This window comes from Pteronotus mesoamericanus, unplaced genomic scaffold (assembly GCF_021234165.1).
Source record: "Pteronotus mesoamericanus isolate MK-2021 breed Mesoamerican mustached bat unplaced genomic scaffold, CSHL_Meso_final contig_29, whole genome shotgun sequence".
Taxonomy (NCBI): Eukaryota; Metazoa; Chordata; class Mammalia; order Chiroptera; family Mormoopidae; genus Pteronotus; species Pteronotus mesoamericanus.
This window is the reverse complement of record NW_026555123.1, coordinates 6,062,424-6,074,483: the sequence shown is the minus strand read 5'-3', so window position 1 is coordinate 6,074,483 and position 12,060 is coordinate 6,062,424. Positions and strand designations below refer to the sequence as shown.

Genomic DNA, 12,060 nt, shown 5'->3' with positions numbered 1-12,060 from the left:
CACGGGGACCACTGAGCCACCTCATCCCACACAGGAGCCGAGCTCGCGGGCACCACCGTCCCGAAGGCTAAGCAGCCCGGGAGCCACAGGCCTCAGGCAAGGGCCCGGCTCTGGCGCCGGCGCTCCCGGCCACACGGCCGCGCTGCTGGACACGGAGGTCCGACTACTGCTGGCCAGACCCGTCAACGTGCTCGCCGTTCCCGACCAAAACACAGAGTCGATGCCGGCCGGCCAGGGCCCGGGTCTGCACACGCGCACGGCCCTGACACCGGCCCGCCCCTGCCCTCAGCGTCACACTGACGGCTTTAATGCGGGAAAAGAAACAACTGTAATGTGTGAACAAAATCAAAATCACATGGCCAAGGGTAAACAGCAACTAAGTTTCGCACTAATGTGGGGAGGAAACCCAGGCACAGGAGACAATATACAAACACCCCGTTCAAAGACTCTGTACCGCAGCAATGCAAACAAATTCCTACTATGAACAACACTATTTCTAACAAATACTCTAAGACCGATGCTGTTTGAATTTCGCTGGGTTTGAGTTTTTAAATCAATATACAACTCTCTTGTTTTACAACAGTACGAGTGTTACCAAATGAGTTTCACCAACGTAAATGATGTCCGGGACAGGGGTACGGCATTTCCCCTTAACAGGGTCCCCCATGTCACTCATATGAAGGACAGGCTTCAAGAAATATACTTCTAAAACCATAACAACTTACGTGATAAACAAGCACTACTTCTCACGGGGACCAAATAAAATTTACTTCTGTCAACTTGTCTAATCAAACACCACTCATTTTCCCTTCTCAATTTTGAACATACGTTATTACCTTTTTCTTCTTTATGTAATAATTTCAATAGTTTCCATACAAGAAAGATATTGAAGAAAAAAGGAATCATTTCAATTTACCAACAGAATGTGTTTACAAAGAAATCTGACAAGAGATTATTCTCTTCTTTTAACCCTACTTATAAAGTTCCTTTAAAAGAAAGCGGGTTTCAACATGCTCTAACTCAGTCAATGAAATCACACCTGCATGTTGTAAGCTCCTATCATTGAATTCTCTAGAAAACAATCCATCTTCTAGAACTAGTCGCCAATTTGCTTTGATTTCAAAGACAAAACTCTTAAAATGGAACCTTGATGCTTTCAGGGAGTATTATCAAGTATGAGCAAAAATCCTAAGAGTTCACCAAGTAATAGAAGAATACAAATACCAGTGCTAAGATGAAACAAAATTGAGCTTCAAGTTAATTACTAAGGACTGAAGTGTCTTATTTATTATCTTACGTGCGAGGCATTAGCCTCTGCTAAGGGTGTATTGCTGACACAAAAAAAAGCCAGGAGGACTCCTGAAATCACAGAAGTCAGTTACTAATGATGTCTCTCCAACTGCATACAAATACATAATAAACACGTATCACTACTTTATTGCTTCTTCCTCACCCACCAAACAAATCAGTCACATAATTAAATTATGATAAAAGCCTCACAGACACACTGAAGTACCCCACATTTTGCCTGAGATTCCCGAGGACCCAGAAGGAAGGTTAACCGAGTCAGCACCCGTCCTGAGCACTACTAGTCCACCACCGCGGCCCTGGTGAGGGCGAAGCTACCGCGGTCCCAGATGGGAGCGGCACAGAGGTGCGCCCGGCCCGTCTGAGTTCCCAACAGAATTAAACTTACGGCACTTCTTTTAAATAGCATATTGCTTTCCCACAAGGTTATTTTTTACATTGGGATATTACGTTTAGACTCTTTCTGATCTATAAAGGGATAACTTCAGGGACAAGCCAGTTTACTTTTAATACGTAATTCATTTCCATTATTAAATTTTTACTTACCTGGAAGAAGGTAGCACTAGAAAAGTTCTACCGAAGTCTTTCCTAAATTTCTCTGTCTTCCTCAGGAACACAATAGCTATTTTAAATGTTGCAATGGGTAACACAGTATTTGGGACCCAGGGGGAAGTGAGAAAGGATAATGAAACGCAATACAATGGAAGTGTCATCGTATTCCTACGGGAAGCACTGGGACTTCCACAATTAACCAAGCCACCAGGAGCCAGCCTTTCCTACTGCAGACACCCTTCTTGGTTTACCTAAGACACAGTACAGAGCACATCTTCCTTTACCCATCTTTTCGAGCAGTACTCAAAATCCTTATCACACCAACCCTGCAACAGCACAACCAACATCCTCGTGTTAATACACTGCATTGTCAATACTTTCAAAGATGTATTTGCCTTTAAATCATTTCTAAAACTATTAAATTAACCAAGGCTCAATACCAATATAGCTACAGGAAGTTTTATATGACAAACGCTGACATTCTTGACTTTTTAGTCACTTCATTCAATTCCAATAATCCAAAGCAGCCCTCGTGTCCTCGAGTCTCGTTAACACTTTCCAGGAGACTCTATATTCTTATGCAATCAGCTGTTCCCAGAAAAACTGAATAATAAGGAAACATACCTAAGAGAGGAGCTTGGGAGATTTTTTTGGTTGGGTATGTGTGTGTCTGGGCGTGTAGGCCTGGGGAGAGTGGCAGAAATACTAATTTGCAATACAGAAAACACAATGCCATTCACATGGTTCTAACAAGTGCCTGACCACCCCCACCCCCACCCCCAAAGAACCCCTTCAATAAATCTGGAGAACAAAAGGAAACAAAAGAATTCCCCAGACTATCACCCCATAAATACAATAAGGAACAGCACAGGAAGTGGCAAAGTTTAAAATAATGCCTTTACTGCTGGACTATTATGCTGTCGTAAGCCACAATCCTTTTGTTTTGATAAGTTGTTGATTTTCAATAGAAAAAATACAACTGAACATGTGTACAAGTTTCAGAGTGAATACATCATCTTTGAATTTGGTATCACATAATTCAATTTATTTTTCAGATATCAAATCTTATTATGAATTTTTCCATTATTTTAAACTTCACTTAAATCTTTAAAAAGCTGTCTACTTTATACTGAGTGTAGTTTAATAGAAAAGGGAGTTATTACCAGAAAAACTGTCATTAAGCTTTGACAATCAAAAAGGCAAATAATTCAAACACAGACTACTTCCACAGGCAAATTTATACAATTCTGTTTAAATTCTCTCTATGTATAACCACTTTCATAGATAAAAAGATTAAATTTATCACACTATAATTAGGAGTACTTATTTTTCCAGTTAACTAAATTTTCAGCTTTGTAAAACAAAAAATTAATCTAAGTCTTTCCTTGAGATTATTGGGCTGCTCTCAAAATGACATCCATTCATTAACATTAACGTACAATCATTTTTTTTTAATTCACAGGTAAGTATCGTTAATGGTACAAACAAGTACAAAAATCAATTATTTCTATTCAAATTCTTCTATCCTCACTATCTTGTTTTAAAAGGTGACATCTTTTCTATAACTTAGCACATCAAACCATATTTAATTCTAACCTATGTATTTTTAAAAACACAGAGGTGAAACCTACAATAACATTTTAAACCCCTCAAAGATAGATAAAAAATCACTTACCCCATACGCCTGCAGCTAAAGACTTATTCTGATTCGGTTCTCTCTCATACTCAGGATTTAAAGACGGCTGAAAGGAAATTGGAATCAAAACAATACAAAAAGTGTTTAAGCTTTAAAAATTAATCTCATCATCAGAGCGAAAAACCTAACGACATAATCAACTCAGCAATTAAAGACTAATTATAATCATAAACTTAAGTTTCAGTTTAGTCTGCTAATCATTAAAACGGTTACTATCTATAATCACTCCTAGTCAGGAAAAACAAGGGAAAAGTCAAAAAAAAAAAAAAAAAGCAAGCCAACACAAGAGGACACAGTCATGCTAATCTGAGAAACAGCCTTTCTCAGCATGAGGTCAAGGGCAGAGAGGAGGAAAATCAAGCTGTCCCCCCATCCTTGCTGGCTTCCTTACTGGGCGCGTTAAGTCAGCACACTCCTCCCGGAAGCGAAGCACAGAGTCCCAGGCGAGGCGGCGACACTGGGAGGGCTGACACGACGCGGCTGCGCCCTGGACCTGTGCTCTGAAGCCAGCCTTTCGACACGTTTACCTCTAAAATCCTGCATTTCCTGTAACTGTATCAGAACTTGTCGGTACTACCTAGCAGTAGAGACCGCCATGCGGTAGGGTAGCGGGGCCTAATGTGTACTGAATAAAATGACTCCTAAGAAGAGTATTTTAATTACTACAGAAGTGAACTAACAACGTTCTGTTCACGTTATCACCGAAAGCGCCAAAGAGCAAGGGTGCACTGGCATGGCATCCCGGACGCAAGCCAACGAGGACTGAGAAGACCCTGGTGGAGGTCACACGTGCTTTTTCAAAAGCTGGCCCAGGGCGTCAGACCGTCGGCCGCACCCCGGCTGTCTGCGCTGACGCCCACCGTCTTGGAGGAGGAGCAGCAGCAGCAGCAGCAGCAGCAGCCAGGCATATGCGCCCAGCTATGTGCCCAGCCCCAGCTTTTAAGTGATTTCTACTTGAATTAACACTATGATCATTCCGGGTTTGTTCGTGTGATAAAAATCCCATGTTGTGCTAACTAGCATCTGAAAGAACAGGCTGGAGAAACGGGAAAGCACAGCGATTCCGAGGTTCCCAGGTCCCAGAGCGTAAGCATCGTCTGTGTCTCTTCCCCTCGCCACTCCCCTGCCCTAAACCCAACCTGCCCAGTTCTTCCGCTCACTTCCACCCTCCAACACATCCACCATCAAACTCCACCCCAAACCTGATCCAGCCACCTGCCCGGTCAAAGTCCTCGCTTCCTCCTGAACCAAGGCCACCGCTTCCTAAGCGGTCTCCCTGCTCTCACAGCGAGCGACTCACGTTCATGCTTCTACTGGAACCATCGTCAAAGAAACGAAAATCAACTCCCGGGACGTCACTTTCCTCCCAAAAGGCTTCCCGCTCCGTTTGAAGTTAAACTAAAATTCTTTCCATCACAGGCAACAACCCCAGCGGTTACAGCCCTTCCCCACCCCTCTAGCCGGGCCTAACCAGCCTCCGTGTCCTACTCTGGCCTGACCCTTCCCCCGCACCCGTGACAAGCGTGCTCCCGCCGTGGGGGCCCGCTCCCCAGCCTCCGCACGGCGGGCACCGTCACGCCCCAGATCACAGGGCGCGCCCCCGGGGAAGCCTCTCCTGGCTGCCCATGCCCAAGGGGCCACTCAGTTACTTCGTGTCTAAATGCTCTGCAAGTCTGTCTGCCTATAGTCTGCAAATCCGCAACAGAACAGAAACTCAGTAACAGCAGGAACCGTGCCTGTCTTTTTAACGTGTGTCTTCTGAAGGCCAAGAACAGCTAGACTCAGAGCCACGCAAACATACGTGGAATGAAAAATGAACATACACACAAAAACACATCATCAGGAATGAATCACAGGACTTCGATACATCAGAGCATACGCTGGATCAATTTTTATGTAACTCGAGAGACACAGTGTTTAGGAAGCTAGCCACACGGAGATTTACCGAAAGGAAAAAAATTAAGAAAATTTGGTTTTTAATTAGTTGGTGCTTGTTCTCAGCAGCTGAGTTGATATTCCTAATCCTACATGACCGAGGCCATCAATCAGGCTGTCTTCCCTGACCGCAAAAGACTTAGAGAAAGTAGCTGAAAGAAAGCAGAGCTATCCTGGGATGATCCAGTCCTGCGCCGGTAGGCACGATAGGCACGTGTTAGGCACGTGTTAGGGAGACGCTCTAAGTACAATGTACTGATAGAATATTCCTTGCAAAAATGTAACGTTTTTAAAGATACTATGATGCATTTGCAGATAAGCGACCAAAGTCAGCCATTATTTCTAAGGGAAATTGTTTAAAGTTCTGTAAGAAATAAAATACAAATCCATCTAAAGTTCTGAAAGACCAGACAGTGAGTGAGACTCAGGAGCAGGCAGGAGAAGGGAAGGAGGGCAGAGGGGAGGGGCAGTCACGAGCAGAAGCCTTAGACGCCGGGGCCTGACCAGCACGAGCTCTGTGGGGACCAGCGGGGCTGACAGGGTCTCACGCGGCGGCGGCGCCTGCGGGCCCACACGTGCGCCGCAGCGACGAGGGACTTACGAAATCCTCGGCCTCAAACTGCCTGCGCTCGCTCTTGTCCTCCTTCCTCGCCGGGTCGCTGTCGGGGACGCTGTTTTCGTGCAGGCCCGGGCCTTTCCCGCAGTGGAAGCCGCTGCTGCGAGAACGGGAGCCGCCCCCACCGTGGTATCCCCCCCGGTGATTTATGTTGTCGGCTCCATTTCTTCCGTGCGACCGCCATCCGTTTTTTTCTTTCCTTCCAAAGTTACCTTTTTTGATCATGGAAAAGTATCACAAATTCAAAGAAGATAGTTATGCTTAACAATTAAATTACAATCAAAACACTCTTTAAGGAACACTTAGAAAGTCCTGGAGTGCTACCCGTCCGAAGCGAGGTTACCTCCGTTCGGCCGCCCCGCGCCGGAATCGAAGCCGTCCGAGGAGTTGTGGCGGCGGCGATGCGCGTCGGAACGGCCTTCCGCCCAGGAGAGGCTCTCAGAGGGCTTCTCGAAGCTCAGTGACGACTGCAACAAGGTAGAAGCACACCGGTAAGCCTGCCTGTAGGACCCACATGTAGCTAACTTCCAAAGCTAACACTCTCTGTGGCTTAATTTATTTCTAAGAATTCTAAATCCTTAAGGGTCTGCCGTTTTCAATGTGTGTGGTGGCTGGTCCCGCGGTTGGTCTGTCGTCTTCTACCTACGGACACCGAGAGCGCCGTTCTCCAGGAGCACAGCAACGCCGGCTCACCCCGGACTTCAGAGGTGAAAGGGCGTGCGGGGAGCACGGCGCCGCTCGGTGCACTTCCCTCACAGCAAAGACCGTCTGCACCCCACCCGGCTTGGACTGGACAGCGCAAGGTTGTCTTCCATGTCAGACTGTGGCAAATAAAGGTACAGTTCTGTCCTAAGTTCTCCAGACTGATTTCAAAACTCCTCTCTCCCCGTAACAAATGTTTTAAAAACTATTTTTAAAAATTAGAAGTGTATAAATAAAACAGCTGTTTATGAAAGTTGCTGGTTTCCCCCAGTATTAACCCACTGCTCTGATAAAATCATAATCAAACTCCCAACGTTTTTACGGCCCTGACCGATCCTCTGGGCTGCACCACGCAAAGCCTTCCTGCAGGACAAAGAGCGGAGCTCCCCATCGCGGGGGAGCCCCGCATGCTCCCAGCTGGACCTCGCCCTCCCACGCTGCCCCCCCGGGACTTCTAGGCGCCAGTTCCCTGCTTTCTCAGGCCTCTGTCTCAGGCCTTGCTGTCTGCTAGGCTGTGACCAACGAAGTCCCCGGCTGTCGCGTGCTGTTTGCCAACACATGGAGCAGCAACGGGCCAGCGTGCTCCGCTTGGAGACGGGACAGAACCCCAAGCCCTGCCCAGCCCCTCCGTCCTGGCACTGCAGACGGGTGCTCGCAGAGCTGGGGCTGCTGGGGGAGGAGGCCGGGGGTCTCCTGGGCCACACGAGGACACGCGGGAGGACTCGCCGGGATCTGCAGCAACTGTCCTCATCCAGGCGGCAGGTGGCAGTAACGGTCCCTCCCTATTCAGCAGCCAATGGCAAGGGGCAGATGTGATGCAAAGTGCCCAAAGGGTGCTCTGGCTGTAACTCTCCCGGGAGTGGGAGAGGGAGGGGCGTCGCATCGTGACAAGGGGACCCCGACGAAAGGCACTGTGGCTGTGGCTGCAAAGCAAGGAGTCTCCAGAGCTGAAACGAACAGTGTCAGCAGCGAGGATCCGCACTTTGCAAAGACTGAAGACACGAGGGGTAAATCCGTGTCTTGCGACAGCCACCAGCCCCAACCACCCTGGAGACCGAGCCACTAGCACAGGCCGGTGGGCACGATGGGGAAAAGGGAGCTGCGGCCCTCACCTTAGGGGATGTTCTTAAGGCCTAGACGCTTCACGTTTGTCTGACTCCTGGGCTATTGCCTATGGCTTTGTCAGCTTGTCCGTATCTGAAAAGCCACAGACCAGCAGGTCAAAGACTCGATCTTTCTCCTGCGGGAGCCACCGCTGCCTGCCAGCACATGACTCCTGCCAGGAGCCGGTCCACGTGACACCAGGGAGCTGCCCAACCTCCCAGCACTTCTTGGCGCGATCGAAGGCGTCTGGCCCTGTTGAGACTTTTTCAAGTTACAGCGTCGCGGCTGCAGTCTGACCGGCTATCTCTGGTCACACTATTGTGACCCCTGAAATTAATCCCCATCGCGGCTTTGGCATTCCAGACCACGAGCAGTCCAACCACCATCAGGCCATCTGTGGTCAAAAAGGTCACCCACAACAGGCCGACATCCCATGCCCCCCGCCACCTGCAGGCTCCCCGGGGCGTTGAGCGTCCCAACCGTCTCCTCAGAACTCCGCTCAGCGTGCGCTCCTCTCCCCGCATGTCTCGGCAGTGAAGGCAGCGGGCAGCGAGTGCAGTGCGACCACGGAGACCGTGTCCTTGACCGCGTGCCCAACAGCAGTCGGGCGCGGGAAGGGTTCTGAGCGCCCTGACCCGCTTTAGAAACTCAGGGCTCCAGCCCGACTATACCCAGACTCAATGCGTCTTTCCTCCTCCTCAGAGTGAATGCCGGCCAGGCCAGGCCAGGGCGATGGCCTGGCAACAAGGAGCCCGAGGAACTCCAACGGCCGGGTCCGGCCTGCCTGGGAGCCCTTCTCACCGGGCCCGCCCCCACAGCGCCCCCTGGGGGCCAGGGCGCGGCACAGCGGCTCTCCGCACACTGTGCGAAAGGGGCCGGCCCCGCCCACGTCCAACTCCTCTGGGTATAAAAACCTGGGAGCGAGGGGTTTTTTCCCCCCCGAAGTGACTCTGAGCTGCTGGAGTGGGACACAGATCACGCGGCTGCAGAGGGGGAGTGCAAACGCCCGCGGCCCGGGGCGGGGGGGCGCCTGCGGCCCCAGGAGGCATGAGGAGGAGGAGGAGGACAGCGAAAGCGCCCCCACCCCCTGCCCCCGCCCGCCCGCCTCGCGCGCCTCCAGCCGCAGCCGGCGCGCTGACCCAGGGGCCGGGCCGGCCACTCCTCCGCTGCCCCCGCCAAGAGCAGCCCTGGGCCGCGGGCATAATAGAAACACTCACCCCCACACAGCTGTGTTTCGTTCTGCCAGGTAAAAACGCAAAGAGTTCTCCCAACACTCGTGTGGCCATATGGCGGCGATTTTCAACCGGCGCAGCGAGTGCTAAAACACGCAGCGCCTGACCACTGGTCAGGGGCGCTGACCTCTGTTCCCTTAGACAGTCAAATAAAAAATGACAACAGACAACACAGCAACTGTCCTGAAAGAATCAAACTCCACATGTATTTTTTGTTGGATAGGCCCAAGATGTATTTCTTGGGGTGCCGCAGAATTGTAGTCATTAGCTTGTATGTGCTATGAGATGAAAAGGCTGAAAATCGCCGCCTCGGCTAGGACGCCTCAACTGGGGAGACCGTCAGGGTCTCTTAAGCAAACTGACGTAAGAGTGACCCAAATCAAGTGTGACAATAAATGCCAAACTGAAGTGATCTGCGCCCCTTTCAGCTAGTATGCCTGTGAGGAGGGAGAAGCTGGCCACAGAATGTCTGTCACTGAGGATGAGAGCTGCCTTCTGGCCCACCTACGGCCCCTATAATTACAGGTAATAATACCAAAAATTCAGGTCAGCTGACACTCCCTCGAGTGGTTAATGAACACTGGACTGACCCTAGATCATACACTGAGGGCGAAAAAAATCATCTGCTGGTCCCCCTGAAACTTGGGAATGGCCTCAGCCTACTGCTTGGGTTTCTGATTAAGTGAACACTATTAAGACAAATTAAGTGAGTCTGTTTCTAGCCTCTGTTAGCTTAATCAGAGTGACTGGAAGAGTGGTACAGTCATGTGAAAATACAATTTGGCCAAGAACATGCAGGGCTAATGAGCAGATTGTTGAGACAGGCAATCTGAACATTTCTTAATGGTGTGCAAAGAACGCAAGACCCTGATGGCTTCTGTGTGGCCCATTTCTAAGGGTTAGGTTTGCAGCGAGCGGCATTAAGAAATAGGTCGCGTCCTTCTCTGGGACAAAGAGTGGGCTGATGACAAACCCGGGGGACTCACCACGCAGTGCGAGGGCAGCGTCCGCCCGGACACTCCGCGCACAGCTCCTGCAGGTCTGGGGGCACAAGGGGCCAGTGCCGGCAGCAGGCTCTTTGTCTCCGGCCCCAGAGGCTCGGGCTTCCCACCAGCACCCGCGGCCGCAGGAGGGCGAGTCCCAGACCCTCACCGACTGACACAGAGCCCGCACGTCAAAACAGGAATACTGCCAGGACGGGACTGAAAAGGGAGGTAAAACACTGACAGCATTTTTGAACAAATGTTCGTCCATTTAAAAAGATCCCAAAGACATTACAGATTAAGAATTAATCAAGGTTGCTACATACAACACTAACGAGGAATCTGCAGCAAGGACTTAGGAAGCTTTTAATAACAGCAACAAGCAGATACTTGGATATGCCCAGCCAGATGCATGAAGACCAAACAAAAACCAAAACCTATGTGACTTCATTTAAAGACATTAAAAATGACATATATACACACACATATGTGTACATAGGCATGCATTTCTTAAACCGGTATCAAAAAAAAAGCAGCCCAAAATAACAAAGAATGTGAACAGGCAACTCACAGAAATGTAACCCAACGTCCAAGAACAGTGCGGGTGCATTCTGTAACTAAGACTGGCAAAAACATTAACTCTGACAACCTGAAAAAATTTCAGCAACAGTGCAAACAGCACCACCTAGCACACAGGCGTGTGACTCAGCACACCAGCGGAAGAGAAGCCGGCCACGTCCAGTGGAGCCCAGCAGTTCTCCTCGGCCAGGCCCGGCCAGCTGCAGTCAGGGCCGCGGGCCGGCAGAGCCGGCGTGTCTCTGAGGACTGTCAGGGGGAGGGCCCTGCGCTGCGGCCTGCCGTCAGCAGAGCCTGCGTGCGGTTCAACAAAAGCCCCAGGTTATCTCATTATATATTCAGGGAGTACTGGCCCAGAAAAGTCTTGCCCATGTGCACAAGCAGATATTACAAGAATATTCGATGCGGTACTCTGTACAGTAGCCAAAAGTTATAAACAATCTGGACAAATGGAATGTGGTACAGAAGCACACGGTAGAGAATACTATACAGAGCTTCATATAATTACACTGAATCTGCAGATATCAACATGAAAAAACCTCAAAGACAGAATGAATGTAAAAGCAAGATGCAGACGTGTAAACGATAATCATTTATATAAATGTCTTAAACATGCCGTAGAGCAGTATTTATTGACAGTCCCATATGTAATAATAATGGGAGAACAGGCACTGAGACTACCTCGGGGAGGGGGCGGGGGAAGCCACAAAGAAAAGGGCTACAGAGAAGCAAACAGTGGGCTTCGACTCTACACGTGATGTTTTATTTCTGAGAGAGAACACTAACATGCCAAAGCAGCAAGATGTGCTATTGTGCGTGGTTAGTAAGTGTTCATTCAATATTCTCTACACTTCTCCCTAGAAAATATGCACAATGTTAATGGCAAACAAATTCCTCAATATAAAAAGAGCTATTATGAATCACTAAGAAATTGATTATATGAACAAGCAGTTCTTAGACAGTGCTCCTAACAAAAAAATATGTTCAATAAACTACCATTTTTCATTCAATTTCACAAAAATTAAAAAATATGAAAACATCCAATATTGCCAAAGGGGGGGGGTACCCTGATAGTTTGATGGGATTATAAATTGGTGCATCTACCAAATCTTCCTGCAGCTAAATCCACAAGGCAGCGGCTAATGAAATCATCCACGCAGACCCTCTCCACAGAAGACACCCCCCCAGCCACCGGATGAGCCGGATCCCCGCATACTGACTACGCCGAAGCGCTGGAGATGCCAACCTCAAGGGGAAAGAAAGCAATGTCATTTGTTTACTCAAACCAGGATAAAAACACACCCTGGGACATGCGTAAAAGCATCCTGGTACTTCACTTCTGAAAATCCGTCTCTT

General features: G+C 49.0%; 1 protein-coding gene across 4 annotated transcripts in view; it reads right to left on the bottom strand.

Moving 5' to 3' along the window:
- GPBP1 (GC-rich promoter binding protein 1) overlaps window positions 1–12,060 on the bottom strand; it is a 62,098-nt gene that overhangs the window by 15,122 nt on the left and 34,916 nt on the right. For 3 of the 4 annotated variants that reach the window (XM_054575356.1, XM_054575355.1, XM_054575358.1), the window contains 4 exons: window positions 6,451–6,574; window positions 6,093–6,319; window positions 3,536–3,602; window positions 2,485–2,544 (listed from right to left, as the gene is read on the bottom strand). In XM_054575356.1, coding sequence (XP_054431331.1) covers window positions 2,485–2,544; window positions 3,536–3,602; window positions 6,093–6,319; window positions 6,451–6,574 — 478 coding nt within the window. The remainder of the gene's footprint in view (window positions 1–2,484; window positions 2,545–3,535; window positions 3,603–6,092; window positions 6,320–6,450; window positions 6,575–12,060) is intronic. The other variant, XM_054575357.1, reaches the window with a different exon arrangement.